We start from the raw sequence: 22,869 nt of genomic DNA, 5'->3' as shown, positions 1-22,869 counted from the left end.
TTTACCTCTATCTCCTCCATATTTAGCACAGACCCCCGGTACATATATAGGCAGTTATTAAATGCCTGTTGAACGTTCACTCCAAATTTTAAAAATGAAAATTAAAAGTATGTTGAGATGCCATTTATGAGCTACGGGGTTTTCCCAAATCCCAAAGTTTAACAGTGCATTCAGTTGGAAAGTCTAGTGAGAACTCCTATCCAGAGCAATGAGAATGCAAAATGGTGCAACCTTCATGAAAGGAAATCAGGGAGTATCTAGCAAAACTACAACTGCATTCACCCCTTGACCCAGCAACTCCAATTCCAGGAATCTCTGTCAAGGTTACACTTGCAAAAATATCAAAAGATGTGTGTGTAGGAGTCATTACACATTGTAACACTATACGTGATCACTTCTCCCAGCAGGGAGTTGCTGAGTAGACTAGAGTTCATTACATAGAGGAGAGCTATGTGACCATGAGAAGAAGTGACATAAACCCATACTACCGGAACGTAGACTCCAGGGCATATCATGATGTCAAAAAACGCTAGATAGAGAAAATTCTATACATGCTACTTTTTAAGAAAAGAGGGTATGAATATATATGTGCATGTGTATGTGTGTGTGGAGTTTGGTTTATATTTAAAAAGAAGCATAAACTATAAGTAAGCTAAAGGCAGAGAGAGTGAACAAGGTAAGGAAAACAGTTCCTCTGAACACCGCTTGTTTTATTAATTTGACTTTAAAACACTACAGAATAATGTAATGTAAATTTTGAAAATCTCAAAAAATCAAAAGTGAAATTAAACAAATGAAATTAACTGGATTTTGAGTTGGTGGCACTACCATACAAAGGGAAATTGTTTCCATTTCAAGGTGCTAATTTTGCTTCCATTTTCCAGTGAGATTTATACCCTGAGGACTAAAAGAAAAGAAGAAAAATCATCCGAAAGGGTTTTCTGTATTCAATAAGGACTAAAGTTGCACAGAACTTTTATTCTGAAATGACTAAGTATGAATTACAGGAAAAGGCAAAGGAATAATTATGCTGACCTGCAGGGACAGGATTCTGTGCACAGGAGAGAAAGATAGAGCCATAAAATAGAAGAGGATCAGAAAGTCCCTAGAGTCCTGGAGATGAACTGGAAGTATCCAGAGCAACTTCTGGTGTGTTTTAAAGAACGTTTTCCTTAGCTCCATACACTGAAAACACCTGACTTTGATCACCCCTATGCTTGAATCAGATAAAAATGGCTGATTCTCAGGTCGATGGAAGGAAATGGATAAGAGGAGTCTTATTATCCTAGAGAATAATCAAGCCATCCAAGGCCACTTGGGTTGTTGCCAAAGAACTCAGGGGCCAACCTCAAGAGGCTCCCCTAGGCCTGAAATGTGACAATTTCACCATCTGTAAGAACATAAGCTGCAAGGGATGGAAATCTACCAAATATTGAAATCCATGTATTAAAAATAATTCTAATAACCACTTTTTTTTAAAAAAAAAAGCAAACATAACATTTAATTTGTCCCCTCTGGATAATGCTGGAGAGCCAACTAAGTAGGCTCTTTACAAAAATGGTAAAGGGAAGAAAAGTAAGCATTCACTCTGCTTTTCCTATGTCAGTTGCACCCTCAGGGCATTCAAATAGTTGAGGAGGAAAAGTTACTTTATGTAGAAATATTTCAGCCATTAAATGAAAAAAGAATAGTAAAATTAAAAACTCCCAGTTTTCCACCCGTGAATGAATCAGGAGATTTAGGCCGTGACCCTCGATGACGGATCATTTCACATCCCGTTGAAGGACACAGCACCACCCGTGACACAGCGGAGACACAAAGATGCACACCTGAATCTGGGCCGCCTCTGCATATCACTACTAATTTACAGACACGTTCAGGACGGAAGAGCGTCCGAATGACAGCAATGGGAAGCTGGGAAAACCCTGGACTGTGGAAACTGCAGGATGATGGACTCAAGCTTCTTTAAAAATTAATTTGCAAGGGGAGAGCAACAACAACAAAACACAGTGAAGGATGAAGAGACTCAAGACATACACCAGCCAACTGCAACCGACGACATCAGCCAACTGCAATAGATGAAGGTCCTTCCTTTCCTGACTCAGTTCAACTGTTACCAGAACAAGGCACAAGCATTCCTGTGACCATCAGGGCTCTCACAGTACTCACTGGACGTTTGCTAATTTTATGGCATTGGTTTTTGTCTGGGTTTCTGATGTTTTGGTGTGATTACGGCATTACGAATTCCTTATCTTTGATAGCCAAGAAGTGAAATATTATGGCACTATTATATTATTTCTTGAATTTGCTTCAAAATAATTTGGTGAATGTGAGTAGAGCACGGGTGGGGATATACAAGAAAAAAGGTGGGCCAGGGATTAATAAATACAGGGGCTGGGTGTTCCTTAGACTCTTCTATTTTTGTATATATTTCAAATCTTTTTGTGATACAAAGTTATAAAATAACAGACCACAAAACTATTCATTGGATGAATTATTAAAACACAATGTCTGATTAATTATACTCAGTTTCCTGATATAAGAGCAAGTTCCTTGAGGACAGAGACAAAGACTAGTTTACTCATCACCTTAAATGCTTAGAAATGTCCAGGGTGTAAAGAACCCTAAATAAATTTTGATGGATTAAAGAAGAAAAGAATGTGTATACACACTAATCAATTGATCCTACAGATATGTAGGCATATTTGAGACAGTAAACCAATGCTGTCTGCCACGCAATGCCAGAGATAAAGGCGTACATTGTGTGGTGGGACTAAGGCTTTGTTGGGAAATGCTGAAATGAAGAATTTTTTTGTTTTGCTTGGTTTTGTTGTTATTTCTGTGGATCACATTTTTCTCCCCCGGTTCAAATGCCTAGGAGGCTGACAGCACCTGTTAAGTAAAAGTGGCCTCAACAATGGGACTTTCTGCCTATGATAATTCTGAGCTTGGATTCTTCTTTTTTTTTTTTACATCTTTATTGGAGTATAATTGCTTTACAATGGTGTGTTAGTTTCTGCTTTATAACAAAGCAGATCAGTTATACATATACATATGTTCCCATATCTCTTCCCTCTTGCGTCTCCCTCCCACACTCTCTATCCCACCCCTCTAGGTGGTCACAAAGCACCGAGCTGATCTCCCTGTGCTATGCGGCTGCTTCCCACTAGCTATCTACCTTATGTTTGGTAGTATATATATGTCCATGCATCTCTCTCCGCTTTGTCACAGCTTACCCCTCCCGCTCCCAATATCCTCAAGTCCATTCTCTAGTAGGTCTGTGTCCTTATTCCCGTCTTACCCCTAGGTTCTTCATGACATTTTTTTTTCTTAGATTCCATGTATATGTGTTAGCATATGGTATCTGTCTTTCTCTTTCTGATTACTTCACTCTGTATGACAGACTCTAGGTCCATCCTCATTACCAACAGCTCAGTTTCGTTTCTTTTTATGGCTGAGGCTTCTTCTTAAGATAGTGATCAGTTTCAGGATATGAAACTCTTGCGATGGGGGATTTTGTATTTTTGCTCTGATTTTAAACAATGTCTAAAACAAGACTCACAGAATGATAGAGTGATAACCACTGCTATTCTGAGTATGCAACGAGCATTTAAATGGTGCCTTTGCAATCAGAGCATGTTCGACCCTCACCTTTATAGGAAATGACCGGGTGCTCTGCTCTCTGGCACTGAGATGCGTCTGTCTCCGGCTGGGCGAGTCTCCACCATCCCAGGCTTGAGAAGAGCCATGCAATGATGCAGGGTCCCTTCATGGTGGGCAGGAGACCTTAGGCTCTGGACACTTGTCTTTAACCAGAAGCTCGTCGTCCCGTCATGTGGGGAAAGTGCCTAAAACACGCAAAGGAGAACAAGAGCATTAACATGGGTTCACGTTTTCTGGTGGCTAGTCTTTTAGTAAAGCCCCATCACGCCCTTTAAAAAAAAAGAGCCTTGCAGGGCTTGGACAAACACACCTTCTTCTAGGAGATATTTCAGAAATGTGTGAGTAATAATGTATGTCTCAATCTAGACCTCTTTTCCTCCCAATAATTTTATGAGATAACCCATTGATTATAAAAGAAGAATGTTCAAGTTTAAGCTCTATCAAGTCGCCATCGTCCCCACCCCCATGAAGAATTCAGTTTCAGCGTTGTGACCATCGATTGGTTTTCCCCTGGAACATCATTCTCGGCCGGTCGTGCAAATGCAGATCTACATGTGGATGCCCTAAGAAGCCCTCCCCTTCCCTTTTCAAAATACAAAAGCCCCTATTAAATAAGGCCATGACCATTGTCCTTGACTAATAACCTGATTAATACTATCTACCCAACTCTTAAAAATCACCCACAGTGGGTGCATTTCTCCTTTGAAATTTACAGATGACCTTCCTGCAAAGTTTTTGGCTAGAGATCAGGTGTGCATCAAATAAAACCTATATGGAGCACCTACTGGGTGAAATGAAATTGCCGTGCTGGGAGCTGGGAAACTTTAAAGATTATGAATAATTTAAAAGATTAATAAGCTTTAAAATAAGATAGGCTTATAAAAATAACTATAATCCAAGCTGTTAGAAAATCATAAAAAGAAGCAGGAGCGCTATGGGGGTTAGGAGAGAGAGTACGACTGCTACTTAGAGAGATCAAGGGTGGGTCAGAGGAAGACTTCATATTTGAGTTTAATCGTGGAGGATAAAGAGGATTTCAACAGATGGAGACTTCTGGAAGTAATCCAGAAGAGGATGAAATGATGCACTGGAGGGCCAAGTGGAATGAGTAGGCAACATGTGTTGGGAACAGTTTACTGTACTTGACCCCAGGGGACAGAAAGGGGAGAAATGGAAAGCAGCTTAGAGAGAATGTTAGGTTAAGATTTGGAAGGTGAATGAATGATACTAAGGTCTGAGGTCTCTATTTTTAGGCAATAAGCTACCACAATGTATTAACATTAGAAGACATAGTAATCATTCTCACCATAGCATACACAGGAAATCAGCTAAAGAAGAGCAGAAAGGTCGAGAAGTTAAATTGAAGATACAGCAATTGTTCAGAAGAGAAAGAAAGGAAGCTGTGACTTCAGGTGGGGTCAATGTGAACAGAAATTAAGGTAAACCCAGCAAACACTCAGTGTGATGGGTCAGGCAAAGTACAGAAAATTAAAGATGTCCACAGCTTCTTCGACCTTCCTCCCACTGAAGGCTGGATCTTCACCCCCTCTCTTGAATCTGGGTTGGCTCTCTGACTGCTTTGCTCAGTCAGATACAACAGAAGTGATGGTACCCTAGTTTCCAAGCCCATACCCTAACAGGCTAGCAGTTTCTACTTCCTGTCTCCTCTGGGGCACTGAGACACTGGGTCAGAAGCCCAATGTCCCTGAAACTGTCATGCCAGGGAGACCACATATACGTCCTCCTGGTGATGTTTCCCACTAAGCCCAGCTTCCCAGCCAGCCCCACCAAGGCACCTGATATATGAGTAAAGCTGAAACCCACTGAGTGAAACCACTTTAGTATCACAAGAGCAAAGAAATCAACTAGTTGAGCGCTGTCCAATTTCCTAACCCCCAAAGTGTTATATTTGGGGGTTAGGAAACCCCCAAATATAATAAATGGTTATTGTTCTAATCTGTTAAATTGGGAGGAACAGAAAGCGAAGAGGCACAGATGGACTGAAGATAAAGAATGTGAGTCACTTTGAGGACAGTCATGCCATTTTTCAAAATATGATAATCAACAGAAGAAGTTTTAGAGGAGGATATGATCATTTGGTTTTGTGCATGTTGGGTTTAAGATGCCAAGAGAATATTTAAGGAAATGCAGCTGACTGTGGAAAATCCAGGTTGGATGCTCAGGAAAGAAAAGAATTCAGAGACAGCATATAATCTTTGGAATGTTTAAAATCATGGGTGTGGTTGAGACTCACCAAGGGAAAGCATGAGAGAAAAAAAGGGCTAAAGAGAAGTGTTTATTTAGAATTTGTTCAAGAAAAGTAACCACACGAAGATGAGACAAGAGAACAGATATAGCGCATCAAGTGAACACAGCACCATGGGAGCCAAGTTAAGTTGGAGGATAGAAATAACACATTTTAAAAAGAGGTCTCAAATGTAAAATAGTTAGCTAGTGGAAAGCAGCTGCATCGCACAGGGAGATGAACTTGGTACCAAAGCACCTAGAGGGGTGGGATAGAGAGGGTGGGAGGGAGATGCAAGAGGGACGGGATATGGGGATATATGTATATGTATAGCTGATTCACTCTGTTATACAGCAGAAACTAATACAACGTTGTAAAGCAAGTATACTCCAATAGAGATGTTAAAATTTTTTTTTAATAAAAAATAAAAAGAGGCCTCGTCCACTGTACCCTGATGAGGTAGAGTGAAGACTACTGGCTTTAGTCAAAGGACATATATACACTACCAAATGTAAAATAGATAGCTAGTGGGAAGCAGCCGCATAGCACAGGGAGATCAGCTCGGTGCTTTGAGAACACCTAGAGGGATGGGCTAGGGAGGGTGGGAGAGAGGGAGACGCAACAGAAGCGATATGGGAACATATGTATATGTATAACTGATTCACTTTGTTATAAAGCAGAAACTAACACACCATTGTAAAGCAATTATACTCCAATAAAGATGTTAAAAAAAAAAAAAAAAGGACAGTCAATGGTCAACTCTGGGGTCAGTTTCAGAAAAACAGGAGACAGAGTCCATGACATGAGAAACCAAGAAGGGAACAGATGAAGCAAAAGTGGGACAGAATATCTGTGGTAACTTGAATGCTAGGTAACCCCAGAAAATTCAATGAAATCAGGTAAGTACGGAAGGACCAAAGTTCAGAAAATTTTAGGGTACAGAAAACAAATCATTAAATGTGGCTTCTTTTCTGAGTGGTGAGTGGAGAAGAGACTGTAGATTTAAGAGGGAGAGGTGGTATAAGATCCAGAAAAACAGGGGTGGCAAACTATTAAGGTTCCAGTAGAGAGGGTGGTTATGAAAGGGAGGAGAGGGGCCTCTTCTTTAAAAAGGGGTGTGCACACGAGTACATGGTGATATGTCAACATGGAGAAAACACCAAGTGGAGGTACATTGAATTTCACAGTCTCCATATTTTGCGCCTCATTGACTCAATCCTCCCATGGATGGAAATGTTCAAATTAGGCAGAGAAAAAAGTGAAGGGGCTGCAAATCATGATGAGGCAAGAGTATGGTTTCCAGAGGAGGGAGAGAGTCTGAGCATGAACGTGGGGGAAGGAAAGGAGAGAAAAACTGGGAGCCAAGGATACATCTGTCCAATGGGTCCATAATCCCTGACCAGGCCAGTACATTGTAATGGGCAATGGAGGCACACGTGCTATTTTTTCCTGGGTTTTAAAATTAAAAGTATGATTAATTTCACTCTTGGAAAAGGGGTCACAGTCTGCAAAACTGGAGACTGCTCTTGAACTCCAGTCTGGAGGCAAATACATGAAGCAGCCCATCTTTCTTCTCCCTCTGACCTGAGACTTATGACATGACATTTTACCAAATGACGTATCTTAATAGGAGTTTGGGATGAACACATAGACACTACTATATATAAAATAGATAATCAACAAGGACCTACTGTGTAGCACAGGGAACTCTACTCAATATTCTGTAATAACCTATATGGGAAAAGAATCTGAAAAAGAATGGCTAGATGTATATGTAGAACTGAATGACTTTGCTGTACACCTGAGACTAACACAACATTGTAAATCAACTATATTCCAATATAAAATAAGAAATTAAGTCTAAAAAGAGTAACATCCAGTAGAGGCGTTTTATTTTATTTTATTTTTATTTTTTGGCTGCTTTGGGTCTTCATTGCTGCGCGCGGGCTTTCTCTAGCTGTGGCGAGCAGGGGCTATTCTTCGTTGTGGTGCACAGGCATCTCATTGCGGTGCGTGGGCATCTCATTGTGGTGGCTTCTCTTGCTGTGGAGCATGCATGGGCTCTAGGCACAAGGGCTATTGTGGCGCACGGGTTCAGTTGCTCTGCGGCATGTGGGATCTTCCCGGACCAGGGCTCGAACCTGTGTCCCCTGCACTGGCAGGTGGATTCTTAACCACTAAGCCACCAGGGAAGTCCTGTTAGAGTTGTTTTAGATGTAATTTTGATCTGTTCAGAGCAAGGAGATTTGGAGCACCCTCACCAGTCCACTGGGGAAAGGGCTGCAGGTAGAGTATCACTGCCCCACATCAAAACAAAATGGTGGTGATAAAAAATTATGGGAACGGGCTTCCCTGGTGGCGCAGTGGTTGGGAGTCTGCCTGCCGATGCAGGGGACACGGGTTCGTGCCCCGGTCCGGGAAGATCCCACATGCCGCGGAGTGGCTAAGCCCGTGAGCCATGGCCGCTGAGCCTGTGTGTCTGGAGCCTGTGCTCCGCAACGGGAGAGGCCACAACAGTGAGAGGCCCATGTACAGAAAAAAAAAAAAAAAAAATTATGGGAAGGATAGTGAAAGTAACCGTGAACTCTCAGCAAGTACTAGCTAGCTGTGTGGCAGGCAGGACACCAAGCACTTACACCCCCACCTGGCAGCCAGCAGGCACCCAGAGCAGTATCTCTGACACATCAACTCCCACTGAACAGCATCCATCACAGAAATGAAAGGAAGCATGGCCGTCTCGACCTCTGAGACTGAGCTCAGGTCACCCTAGGGCTAAAAGCAAATTCCTCTCTTGCAGATAGTTTTCAGTGTGTCAGACCCAAGCCAACATAGAATCCCCTTCTGTTAACCATGAAACAAGTTATACAGACAACTGCCAACTGGACCTGTCCTATATTTCCAATAGCCATGCATTCCCATCTCAATCCTAACATCTTGCCTCCCTAAGGAAAGCTGAAGAAGAATAACACAAGTGCCTGAAACGTTCCTTCCCTGGGATGTTGAAAGTGATGATTAGAGAAGAAAATGCCCTGTCAAGTGAAAGAGCTGCTAAAATGAGACAGACCCGTGGCCCTATGGGGATGAGATGAAATTATATGTTTGCCACGTTAAACTAAGGGAAGCACATTTAATGAGAACAGGTGATTTTTAGAAGTTTATAATTTTCGGACTATAACACGTTACCTTTGTTCTTAAAATAAAGGTACTGTAAACAGTCAGCCTGGGAAGGTACCAGGGAGGGGCGTTCACAGTTTTCATTTACATCAGGGTTTTCTGAGCATCCTACCATGCAAAGCTAACTCGTTAAATAGTCCTTTACTCAAAACAGGCTCAGATCGAAATATCAGGTCCTGCCATCCTGGACTCTCACCCCTCAGTGGAATATGGTGGGGTGGGGAGAAGCATATTTATATCAGAGATTTTAGTGCTCAATCTATTGCCATTTCGAGCCAGGTAATTCTTTGTTCTGGGAGCTGTTCTGTGCATTTAGCAGCATCCCTGGCCTCTCTACCCGCTAGATGCCAGTAGCAAGCCCCCAATCTGTGCCAATCAAAATTGGCTCCAGACTTTGTCAAATCGCCCTGGTTGAGAATCTCTGATTTGTATGTATCAAAATACCTCTCCCTCTTTAGAAATTAAATAAGCCATCATCACCTGACAGATTAGTTTTAAATATGCTTATATAAATCACCCAACTGAGTTCACATTGAGTCATTTCAGCAAAATTTCAATAAAAACGCAAGTCACGTTAATTATAACTATTTGCTACATCGGGGAAATACATGATGAAGGAATTTTCAAAGGATCAATTTCAATAAAAGTTGTTCGAATTTCATCCTATCACCTCTGGAAAATTAAAAATATGTTTGATGACAATACTAAACAAGTTGATTTTGCCAATAGGAAGATTTATTACAGCAGGCCACTTTGGGCTACAAAACAGAAGCATTTTTGTTGCATCTACTTCAAAATCCCTGAAGCCTTCCCTTTAGTTTCCTGATGTGGGAGCACGTTCTCTCTATAAGCTCGATCTAAATAAGCAAAGCTCCATATATACATGTTTGTGCAATAAATAACATTTCTCAGTCACGCCCACACTGCAAATGAATAGGCTTTGGGGAATAGAAAATAACTGTTCCTTTTAGTTAAAAAAAACTGCTGTCAGATAAAATAGAAATCAAAAGAATGAAAGCTTACACAAGAAGTTTTGCTTCAGGAACTAAGTCTAACTAGTGATTAATAAAACCAGATCCAAAATAAGCTTCAAGTGCTTTTTTTCAGGGGAGGCTGGTGTTCCTCTGAGTCTCTGACCCACTGTAAAGTTGGAAGTGGCCAGATGCATGGGTGCAACTCAGAGAGTCCACAGAAACTCTGCCAGCCCGGCTCCCACCTGATGGCTTTAGGACCTCCATCGCAGACAAGATGGAGAAGTCAGGTGAGAGAACTGACCAATGAGCTGCTCAGAGAGGACCAGGAAGCCGAGCCCCACACCCACTGGAGCACAGCAGCCCTTGGCAGGATGCTTCGCGTACGCATCTCAACTGTAAAAACTTACAGTCTGTTGTAACATCAGAAGCACGACAGGATTTATAAGAAGGGGATGGACAGCTCTTCTGAAAGGTCTGTGTTTGCCCTCATCTTTCCATCCATCTCTTGGCCCTATTCCATGGGATCAGATGAAACACTCCCCCAGAGACTAAAGCCCCAGCCTGAACCGAAAGCAGCAGAACCACTGAGGAAAATCAGTCCATCATCTGAACAAACTGTGGAGCCTTATTCCCGCACACCCTGGCACAGCCAAACATGGTGTTACGACATCTACTGCAGTCGTCAGCTGCTGCCAGGTAAACAGCCTCGCCCTATTCAAACCCCCTCAGGATTTTCCACTGCTTTCCGAAGAGAATACTCTGCCCTTCCACCAACGAGCCATCTCCTCCTAATTCCACCTCCACCACTCCCAGTGCCAAGGCTTCCCTTCAGCCCCTCCCGCCTAGCCACGGTCCTCCGGGTAAGCCTTGCACACTCTTTGCATGTTTGCTGATGCCTCGGGCCCCACTGCTGCCCCGAGTCTTCCCACTACCCAAGGTCAAGGCTGGCCTCCACCTTCTGCACACACAGCGGCCGCCTACTCCTTTCTGGGAAACCCTGAGGAACCAGTTACAGTGCCTGCTTCCTCATCAAGGGTTCCATGGAAAGTCATATAACCTTACGCCTTTCTAAGCTTTGACTTCTCCTTTGTATCATAAACAAGCTACGGGTTGAACACGCAGTTACAGCCCCAAAGGTATGCATTCCGACAAGCTGAATCGGCCATCTGAATGAATCAGAAGTCACGTAGCCGACGTTCTATTTAGCAGCATCCAGAACTCACGCATCCCTTGCCACTGAACAAGCACCACTGTCAGAGGGTTTATGCAGCCCCTTGGCACACAGGAGACAGGAAGTGAGTCAACAACTCACTGAATCCGCGAGGTGGAGGGGCCGGCTGAAATCACCTCATCTCTCCCTTCACTTTGCAGCAGAGAAAGCGAAGGCTCAAATGGATTGAACGGATCTTACAGGTTAAGGTAAGATCAAGTGTGCAGTGTCAGGCCATGTCAAAACAGGAGAAAAACCCTCTGGCCCTTTGCCTGGCACACTCAGCCTTCCTGCTCATGCTGGTAAAACCACACATTTATGGCCGCAAGTTCAAACAACCCAAATTACCCCCAGAAACACAGTCTTCTCCCCAGAGTAAAGCGTAAGAGATGAACCCATGGCCTGGAAACAGGGGGCATCCTTAATCCAGACAGTCATACTGAAGGATGCCACCTGTGGGCAAGGGACAGTCCTCCAACACAGAAGAGGACACAGTCTGGGCGTTTGCAGCTCACAGGTATGAGTAGTCAAGCAAGTAAAAGTCCATCTTTTGATAATTACCAAATTATCCTAGAAGTAGGAGCAAAGTCTTAGGGAACATAGAAAAGGGAGGAATCCCTCTGAATGGATGAAGAAGACAGAAGCTATGGCTTCTGAAGGGGTTCAATTTCAAGTGTTCAAAGAAGGGAGAATAAAGGTCAGGGAGCATCTAAGCCCGCACTGTCTTCATGGCTGGAAGGAACCTGTTGAATGAATCTGTGCTCTTTCCTAGTAGTAATGTCAGACATTCTAGGTACTGAGCAGGAAATGGGATTAAATGAAGAATCAATAGAACAATAAACTTGGGCTTCCCTGCTGGCACAGTGGTTGAGAGTCCACCTGCCGATGCAGGTGACACGGGTTCGTGCCCCGGTCCGGGAAGATCCCACATGCCGCAGAGCGGCTGGGCCCATGAGCCATGGCTACTGAGCCTGTGCGTCTGGAGCCTGTGCTCCGCAACAGGAGAGGCCACAACAGTGAGAGGCCCGCGTGCCGCAAAAAAAAAAAAAAACCCAACAAAACAATAAACTTAAGTTAATGCACAGTGTTCAAGTAAATAGATTCTTCTAACCTTTTTCAAAAACAATAACCGAACATTTTATTCTTTGGGAAATAAAGCAAAATTAAAGTTTTCTTGTTATTGCGTTGAGTCTATAAGGGCAATCAGGATGTTCACCAGACATATTGCATCTTCACTTTTTAGGTACATTTTTATGAAAATTGGATCCTCTTTACATTATTTTAACCCATGTACCGTCACTGCCAAATTTCAGCCAAAAGAGGTTTAACACAAATGAATTAGTGCAACGTTTTTAGGAATGTCTTAATGAAAACACTGACCGCCCTCAAGTACAGAAACACTGCCAGATGCCACCTTCAGGTAACTGAGTAAGAAAATGACTTTATTACTCATAGGTTTTCATCGTATCTGAACTGAGATGAGATAGGATTTTATGGCTATATAAAATGACTTCATGGAATAAAATGGGAAAAAGCAAACATTGACGTATTTTACACATTTCAATAATGGTGCAGCTCCAGCGACCTTATTTTATATCTCTCTTCAAAGGGAATTGTTATTACACTTTTGTCTTTTTCCCCTTGTTTAGCTCCAGATCACCTGGAGGGACCATAAAAATAAATGAAGTCCATTTGATAAAATTATCATTTACACAAAGGCAATATTAATTTTATCTGTCAGCAGGTTTTAAAACTAAGAGAAGGTTCATTCAATCTACTTCTGTAATAGGTAAATCAACAGGAATATTTTCTAAGAATGAAAAAAAAAAACCCTTAAATAACGGGCCTTTCAAGGCAATATAACTATATTGACAATTTCTAAAGGATTTATCTAGAGAGAGGAAACTCATAGGGACAGAACAAAATAATCACATTATAAATGACTCTCATAATGTGACAATTACTATTCATAGCTCCCGTTCATTTTTAGGTGAGATAGGCAGGAGCTGCAGTGCCACTTTGTCTCTTGTCACCTAGAAGGTGTGATGTCTATGATGACCCGCAAAAGCATTCAACACTGGCAGGAAGAAAAGAATGCTCCCCAACGTTTCTGCTCTGGTCAGCATCACTGGTCGCCTTCTGATTGCCAAGTCCGGTAAGCTGATGCAACTGGACATCTGTCACCACGGCATCTGCGCCCATGTCCTCTCCAACTGAATATCTCTGCAAACCCTCTCCTCCCTGGTTTCCTTAACACCCCAATCTCCCTGTGTGCTTACTGCATCCAGAACTCTTACTCCCGTCTTCCCTTTAAATGAACGTGCACCCCACCCCAATTTCTCTCTCTGAGGACTCACCCACCATTTTCTCCTCCTTCATCTTCCCGAAGGTCATGTGTCATTTTGTCTCTGTGTTCTGACAACTCTTCCCTTTTACCCATATTTAGAATCATGCCCCACTCCCCACCCTAACCAACCCTCTCTATTTCTCACGTCTACATGGTTAGCTGTTTTTGACAGGTTTCCCTGCCTCTAGTTCCAATTCTTAAGCTTCATCTCTGAGTAGCCTTCTCTGACTTTTTTCCACTTCCCCCCCCATCCCCATGCGGCCCCTCTGTACATCAACACTCATTTCTATTATAGTCGTTATCACCCTGAACTACAATTGCCTGTGTATGTGCCTCATTCTAAAATAGGCTGTGAAACTCTCAACCTCTGGACAATACAGGATGTAGTAGACACAAAAAGTTACCACCTGAGGAATGAGTTAATGGAGAAAAACAATGTAAATCAACATACACCTCTCTACCTTCTAATCAATATTTATGCTTCCATTAAAATGCAATTCTTGTTCCCTTTCCTTCTATGACTCTACTATTCATTGTCACAGATGTTTTATTCCTCTATTAAAATTCTCTTAACATCTGGTCCAAATATGAGGATTCCCATGGTTTTGAGAAATGTCCTTTCTAAATGTCATAGTTTTCCAATTAGTGGTCAAAGGGATGAAGGGATTACTATAGGCAGACCAGCTAAAAAGAGGAAGTCTCCCGGGTCTGGAAACATGAAAGCACATGGAAGATATAACTGAAGTGTGTGAACCCTGAGGGGTTTGAGCAAGTTATTCTGGCACACCATAATTTGCTGGAACCACTTGAAAAATCAAAAGACAAAAAAAAAAAGGAAGATATTACAATTCACAGCAGAAGTAAATTCATCAAATTCATTATTCTAGGGTGAAAATGCAAATACCTTGAAATTGTATCAGATAAATTTACAGATAATAGCCTACTGATACACTTGGGAAAACTAGGCTATTTAGTGAAAAGACCTCTGATTGGTGTTTTCAGATTTCAGTTGGGAATGGCCCTTGTGTGTGATGTCTGATGATACCTATTAGGCCAGTGGACCAATACACTAAAGCTGATTCATTTGAGTTCAAATGTGTCGCACTCTTTGGTCTAAGGACAAAAAAGATAGACCTCAAGAGCACTAATTACAATTTTGGGGTCCGTTTATTAAAAACAAGAATAAGAAATCCTTACAAAAATAAAAAATAACTATATTGTACTGCATATTTGAAATTTGCTAAGAGGGTAAACCTTAAAAGTTCTCATCACAAGAAAAAAATACTGAGCCATATCATCAAAATCAAAGATTCTGCTAATCGGAGAACAATAAAATACAAGAAACTGCAAAGAAGGTTATGTGGTGATGCACAGCATTAATACATCTCTTGTTTTCCTGAAATAAACCTGTAAAATAAGTATTAGCATTCTTTCCTAGTCTACAGATGTGAAGACTCAAGGAGGTCCCACAGATAAACAGAAGAGCTAACAATTCTAACAGGTACATCCCTGGCTCCAAATCCATGGTCATCTCGCTACACTGAAGGTACCATCCCAGTGTATACCTCGTTTCTGCAGTTATCATTTATTGACTCGGAGTCGGGAGCTCTGCTAGACACATGGATCCTCTGGTTAAAAAAAATTAGCAGGTGCTCTATTTCTACCAACTGACTTCAGTTGGGGCTGAATATGTGTTTCCTCAGGGGCAGAAATTTCGTGAAGTGACTGGAAGCATCATTCACCAATCCTGGAGCCTGAGACCTCACTGATCATAATTTAATCCAGATGGTGATGAATGTGCACCAGCCCTTGAACAACTATGAGATGGCCTTAGCATCTAGTGTCACCCTCTGCTCACCATCTACACATCCTCCTGGGAGCTCAAGTTATGGAAGAGCAACCATCAGCAGGTGAACATAGATGTATATCTCAGCTCCAACCTGACCCTGACACTGCAACTTCCATCCACGCTTCTCTTCTACTTGAGTGCAGAGAATTACCTCCAACCAAACATGGACCTAACAGACCCTCAGTTGCCCCTCTTCCCCAAATCTGCTTCCTGCCTGAATCCTCCCCATAACAGCTAGAGTCATTTTGGCTTCTCTAATTCCCCCACCTGCCACTCTACACCATCAGTAAACCCTGTCCTATGGATCACACACCTGGTCGCCTCTCACCTCCATGGCTGCAATCCCACGTGAAGCCGTTTCCTCTCTCCCCTGTACTCAGCAGAAGCCTATCTAGTCGGGGTCTTGGGGCTTTCACGCGTGCCTCCCCTGCAACAAAGCCTATTATCTACATTACAGCCAGAGCAATCTTTGTAAAGAGACTAAACAAGTCAAACTCAGAGAAGCAGAGAGTAGAATTGGCTGCCAAGGGCTGGGGAGTGGGAGAAACGGGGAGATGTTGATCAAGGGGTACAAAGGTTCAGTTATGCAGGCTGGATACGTTCTGGAAATCTAATGGACAGCATGGTGACTATCGTTAATAATACCATATTGTGTGCTTGAAATGTGCTAGGAGAGTAGATCTGAAATATCCTCACCACACACACACACACACACACACACACACACACACACAAAGGTAACTAGGTGACGTGATGGATATGCTCATTAGTTTGACTGTGATAATCATTTCACAATGTGTACATATATCAAAACATCACATTGCAGTTTGTCCTAATGATATGGCATGTTTATATGATTTCCTAATACTGGAGCACCTTTGCATTACAGGCCTAACTATAACTAAATCAAGGCAGATTATTATTTTATTACAACTGATTAATTCACTTTACTAAGATCTTAAGTCAGTTGTGATTGTGTATTGCCATTTTTAGGTTTTGTTATCGAAGTTACGTAAGTTTCATAAAATTGTTTAGATAATTTTCCAATAAAATTTCCATCTTATTTGCTCTTTAAAGAACCCCAGAAAAACACATCATGTTGTACGCTGTAAATATATGCAATTTTTATTTGTCAACTGTACCTCAATACAGCTGGAAACAAAGAATCAACGAAAATAAAACATCTGTATTCTTTAAAGGGTTGTCCCCACCCACTTCTGCACCTTCCCCAGCACTCCCGTGCGCCGTGCTGGGGCCACGCACACGCATACACGCATCTCTCTGGTATTTTCGCCCACCGAGCTCATCACCTTTCAGATGCCACTTGCTGGTCCTTAGGTCCAGAGGTTGTTTCTCTAGGTCCTTCCAAGGGGCCTCCTTCTCATTACTCAGGTGTCCTTCAATGTCACCTCCTCAGAAAGACCTCCCCAATCAGGCCAGCTGAAGCACAGCCTCTTCCCCTCTACCAGATTCCTCTACGTTCACTTCTTCAAGTCACTCAAAACTACGTGAAATCACTCAACTGATGTATCTGTTTATGGCCTGTTTAACCCACAAGAATATCAGAACTGGAGGACTGAGCCTGGGTCTTGCTTGCTGGATGTCCCCAGGGCCCAGAAGACAGTATGATATTAAGTATTATCGACTGACCGACTAGATCCTAGAGGGGATAGAAACCAAGACAGCCTTTAACTAAGTGATGGAAAAATCATTGTAAAGGCCTGGATACTTTCTGCCAGTGCTGCTGAGGAGTGCTCACGGCAAGTTTCAGGGGCGTTTCCATGGAAAACTACAAGTTCCCTCACAAGGAATCAATCTATTAGGTGAGATTTCAGGAGAACAAGTCAACGAAGACCATGAATTAGCTGCCACAGAAACATCGAACGATTAGCACATAATGCAACGCGGGGACACACAGACGTGCTGTGAACACATGGTGTTTTATTCTTCAGTTCATTAGCCTGAAACGTGGAAAGGTCATTGAGGACATTACAATAAAGGTCTCCGTGGTTTAAAGTAATCCCCAAGTGTGTTAAATTCTGCACTTCAAAGTATTAAAAGCTATGTGATGGTGGATATGTTAATGGAAACACAAAAAGAATGATTCCTAAATACAAGTCCAGGAAAAGCAATGACAGATTGCATCAACTTGGCACGCTGTTCCTTAACAGTAAAGGGGGCTAAACACTGCTGCAGGATGCCTGCTTGCTTGATTTTGCCTTGTGAAAATTAAGAACTACCTATGGTACCCCTCAGCCTACAATGTCCCGGTGACCCGCCCTGCCCACCACCGCTAGTTTGGGAGAGGCAGCATTGCAGAGATGAAACATAGACACTGGACCCAGACCACCTGGGTTCCAATTAGCTCCAACAATAACCTGATGTCTCAGGTTCCATTATCTGTCATATGGAGATAAAAACCCATAGCTTAAGATTATATGAGTTAATTTGAAAGAACATAGAAAATTCCCTAGCGATTAGGAAGCACTAAAAAAGTTTTAATAAGTAAGAGCTATTTAAAAAAATGCTTCTTAAATCTTGCAGGAAAAGAAAATCTCTAACCACCAAATTAGTGTCTTCCTACAAAGAGATGATAAAATCAGTTCACTGTTTAAAAAGAGCTGTGATGGTGGGTGGCCTCAGCCTTAGGAAAATTCCACATCTCCCCAGGAAGCTTGTAAAAGAACATTCACAGCAGCATTTTTCATAATAGCAAAGACTCAGAAATAATACAGGTGTCCACTAAGAGAATGGAAAATTTTATGGTATATCATATCACGGGGAAAATGGATGGACACCAGCTACATACAACATAAACAGATAATGGAAACATCACAATGAGAGAAAAAGTCAAGAATAATATATAATATAGTAAATCGCTATTTATTGCAAATAGACAAAGAAGCAAAACTAAACAATAATTTGAATTTGTTAAGACTATATTTAAACACAATATTGTAAATCAATTATATTTCAATTTTACAAAGATAATAAATATCACGGAAACATCCTTTAAGACAATTTAAAAATGTGACAAAACATAAAAAATATATTTAAAAAGCAAGGAAACGTAAAGAGAAACTTCACAGTCGTGCTCACATGAAAGTGAATAAATAATTGAATGAACAATGGAGATAATTCACTATTTCATCACCTCTCCATGATCAAACCACTTGGATCAACTAGACTCACTAATCTCCTCAGCTCCCCCCCCACCCTGCTTGTCCACTTCCACCTTTCTGGCTGGAACACACTCTTCTATGTCTGTATTAGAACCTCATGCCTCCTCTGAGGTCCAGATCAAACACCAGCTCCCCCATTCCCGTAACCACTTCCCCAGTGAGAAACAAGGTTGCCTCCACTGAGCCTCCTTGGGATACAACTGTCTGTCTCCACAGCCCTCAGCTCACACTGTCCAGCTTCTTCTGCCTGTGACATGGCATCCGTGCTGTATGGGAGGACCACGCAGGAGAGCCTGTGCCCTACTTGCTACTGTAGCCCCTCAAAGCCCACAACATTTTCTTGCACATAGAAAATGTCTAATACTTTTTGAATGAATGGGTCAACCAACCACTTACAAATAGTGGAAAGAAGGGTCCGGCTAACATAGGAGGAGGTTGGAGAACAGGTGAGTTTTGGAAGTGTGGGAATCATGTGACTGAATTGGAAATAAAAAGATCACATTTTGGGCAGAGAAACAGAATAAAGTCTCAGGGTAGAATTTACTGAGAATGGGGGTAGTAAACACATTTATCTGCATGAAATTTAAAGACCAAAGTTATAAGTAATGAAATCAAATAAATCATGGCACATCCATATCCTATTAGATAGTATACAGCTTGTAAAACCAATGTAGTAAAACTCTGTACACGGACGTAAAAATCCAATAATGATGCTGAGTAAGAAAATAAAGTGTAGATATTTATTTATCTCTAGAGAGAGAAAAGAGAAAGAAAGAAAGAGAGGGGTCCCAATTTTGACTGAAATAAACCAGATGATTTTTATGCTTATATGCTTGTAGGTGAAAGAAAATTGTAGTTACTCTTAGGCAGCAGGGGTATTTTATATTCTTCTGTACTGTTTGAATTTTCAACAAGCATTGATTTAGTTTGTAACCTAAAGTGAGTAAAAATATTTAGGTTTAATATAAGTGAATGGGGTGAGATTTGTTTTCTAGATTAACTAATGAGACTGGAGCCCTAATGTCCATCTTTAGATTCAGCTCAGGTTGACTCACTGGGTATAAGGGTTAGAAAATGATGGGAGAACAGGAGCTGAGGGCAGGACAGAAAGCAGGGCATGTTTAGAGAGGGAATGGTTAGAAGGTAGAAATGTTGACAGAGCAGAAGCCAACTTCCCATAAGGATTCTACAAACAAAACAGGAAATTCCTATTATTCTCATTTAAAGTCGGGTGAAGAACACTTAGGATGAAAATACATGACATGCTGGTGTAAACCATGAGTCAGTATAGACATTTCTACAACTGGGACCTCCAACTCCTTTACTTACTACACTCATTTTACCTGGGAAAAAAAGGAACTCTAACTAAGAAAATGGGATTGGTTTTATCAGCCTTGACAGATGAACCATATATAATATGCAAAGCCCTCTGTTCGTACAGAGAGGAAATGATCAGGCGGACAGGCTTTGACAAATGCTTTCCATCTGACATGGCCATCCTGCATTTTTGTTCTCAAAGTTGCCGCTTTAGCTTGGTAAATAGCACATACTGTGAAATCATTACAGGAAAGTTAGCTCACACGTTTGTTTTGTTGATATGGGATAGATTGTGTTTCCGGCTGAGTGCCTAGATGAAAGTGACATACCTTCTCTAACACCATATGTACGAGGCAAAATGTTATGGTTAATCTCGCTATTCTGGAAAATTCACGCGGTTCTCTTTGATTGCAACCACAGGACCACAAGAAGCAGGTCCTTACCCACAGAGATAAGACTGGAGGTGGACGAGGCTGTGTTTTCACTCACAAACACTTCATTCTGGAAAGTAGGAAGTTTTCCAAGCACAAAACTTGCTGTTTGAGGACACCCCCTTGCAGCAGGGACAGATCTATCGAGTTGGTAACTAATCTCATGAATCATAATAAATTGGCAAGTTATGGAAGAAAGCTACGTATTTAAGAATTCCAAAAGAAAAGCTTGTCTCCACCTTGCAGAATCCGGTCTTGCTTTAACAATTGCTATTTTTGAAATGTGAACAACCAGGCACTTGGCGGTGGCTATGGCTGCCTGACAAAACTCAGTTTTTTTTCTTTGATACACCAACACACACACACACACACACACACACACACACAGAAAAATCTTAAGGGGCTTAAAAGTATTCATACACTTTGCTTTGGAGGTTTCACCTCTAGGACTTTCTCCAAAGGAATTCATCACATAAGTCAACAAAGATTTACTTTGAAATATATCCCTGCTAGTCTGATTATTATGTATTACAACCATGATCTGGAAGCTTCTGTTCAGGGAAAGGGAAATATAAAATAAAGAAGATCAGGAAGGTCTGATCTGTTTTTAAGAGAAATTTTAAGGGCATGAGAAGTACTCAAGATACAATATTAAATGTATGGGCAGAAAACTAAACTCTGTGCCTAGCATATAAACAAGTGCATGTGTGCACACAAGTGCGAGCTCACATGCATGGACACACAGACATTCTCATACTGAAATGTAAACATACAGACGCTGGGAGCCTGGGTGCTGAGTCTGACTGGACACTAGATGCAAATCCCAGTTCAGTTTCTTGCTGGTTGTATGGCCTGTATTTTTGTCTTCAAGTGGAGATAACCTTTGAGGATTTAATTTTTTAACCAATGTGAAACACTTAGAACAATGCCAACCCCATTGTAAGTGCTCAATAATTGTTAGACACCACAACATGGATCTGAATTGTTACAATTAACGTCCGGAGGAAAATACACCCGATCATTAGAATCATCTGAGATGTGCGGTTCTGCATAATTTTTTAATACTTTTGGGGGTTGTCTTGCAAGTTTGCTGCAGATGGGCATGTATAATTATTATCATCAGAAGAAGTGATTACGTATTCTTTTACTGAGAAAAGGCTACAGAGAAGAATCAAGATGGGTTGGGAATGTAAGTCCCCTCTCTGACTCTTTTCATCACCAAAGGACAGAAGCAGCTCTATCTAATAAGTCCAGTCTCTGAATATTTGTTACACGTGTCATGCTTGAAGATGCTAGCAAGAACAGGGAAGATGGTTTCGAAAATAACCATTAATTATTTTTAAAAGGACCAGATTCTTGTATCTCATCAGAGCTAGGTCACCATATGAAAAGCATCCCCCTAACTCAGGAGCACCTACTACAACTGAGTGGTCCTCTTCTCAGAGAAGAGCTGATCAGTGCTGTAAGCTTCAGAGAAAAATACAACAGAACAAGATGACATACCCAAATTCTCTGGAAGAAAGTCCTCATGGCCAAAGATTTTGCTCACAGTAGGAAACTAGAATTTAAATTAGATTCATTACCTAAGGACTACAGTGACCCAAGACCCACTGGCTGAAGCCAGCGCAGAAGAAAACAAATCGAGGAAAACAGGATAATGTTTGAAAGCCTAGAAAAACCATGACAGTGGTGTGGCATCAAATGTTAGATCAAACGAAGGGTGTTTGCGGTGGTCATCCATAGCTTCCTAAATGGAAGTCAGAGCTAAAGCGTTCAAAAGCATGTCGCTGGAGTCTTCATTTATCTTGTGAGTTTTTCCCACGTGCCATACTGAAGATAAAATACAATGAGATCATAACCCTTCGAAAGCTCAGTTTATCGTCCAATATTTTTCTCTAGTGGTTAATGGTGATTCTCAGAGATTAGAACAGAAGAGGTTACAGGAAGAGGCAAGAGTACAGACACATTGAGAAAACAATTTTCTAGCAGGTGAGAGCCACAGGTGAGTAGCCCGGTATAGCTTAGGATACCGAAGAGCTGCAATCCACGTGTGCGGGGGACCAACCCCTTCCGCCTCTAGGTAAGTAGTCTCTACCATTTACCAAATCTGCCCACACAATGTTACCATTTTCTGCATGCAATGACAAGAAAAACTTTGGAAAAAGCTGTGAGAGTTTGTGAATCACAGACCCGCGTTTTACCCAGTCAAGATACTATGACTCAGAGAACTCAAAACCTTTTGGCTGAAGGTTACCAGCAGTCTAGAAAGGGGCAGCGCCAGAACATGAATTCACATGTGCTTGACTCAAAAACCACCGTGCCATCCTGTGTCACCAGTGGTATAACGACCGACTGCTTTAGGCAGACTGACAACTTTGCAGCTGCAGAATACCAACCCCACTGGAGAAAGTCCCACACTTAAAAAATGTGTAGAGTGTATGCTACATTTCAAAGGTAAGATGGTACTAAACTACTTG

General features: G+C 41.7%; 1 protein-coding gene across 3 annotated transcripts in view; it reads right to left on the bottom strand.

Moving 5' to 3' along the window:
• Positions 1 to 22,869, bottom strand: part of SEMA5A (semaphorin 5A) — a 477,269-nt gene that overhangs the window by 298,706 nt on the left and 155,694 nt on the right. For 2 of the 3 annotated variants that reach the window (XM_032627865.1, XM_032627867.1), the window contains exon 3: positions 3,652 to 3,848. In XM_032627865.1, the coding sequence (XP_032483756.1) occupies positions 3,652 to 3,772 (121 nt within the window). In that variant the 5' untranslated portion in view covers positions 3,773 to 3,848. Of the gene's footprint in view, positions 1 to 3,651; positions 3,849 to 6,719; positions 6,731 to 22,869 lie in introns of those variants that run through there. The other variant, XM_032627866.1, reaches the window with a different exon arrangement.

This window comes from Phocoena sinus, chromosome 3, assembly GCF_008692025.1.
Source record: "Phocoena sinus isolate mPhoSin1 chromosome 3, mPhoSin1.pri, whole genome shotgun sequence".
Taxonomy (NCBI): domain Eukaryota; kingdom Metazoa; phylum Chordata; class Mammalia; order Artiodactyla; family Phocoenidae; genus Phocoena; species Phocoena sinus.
Note: the sequence above shows the minus strand (reverse complement) of the source record. Positions and strands in the feature narration are given on the sequence as shown.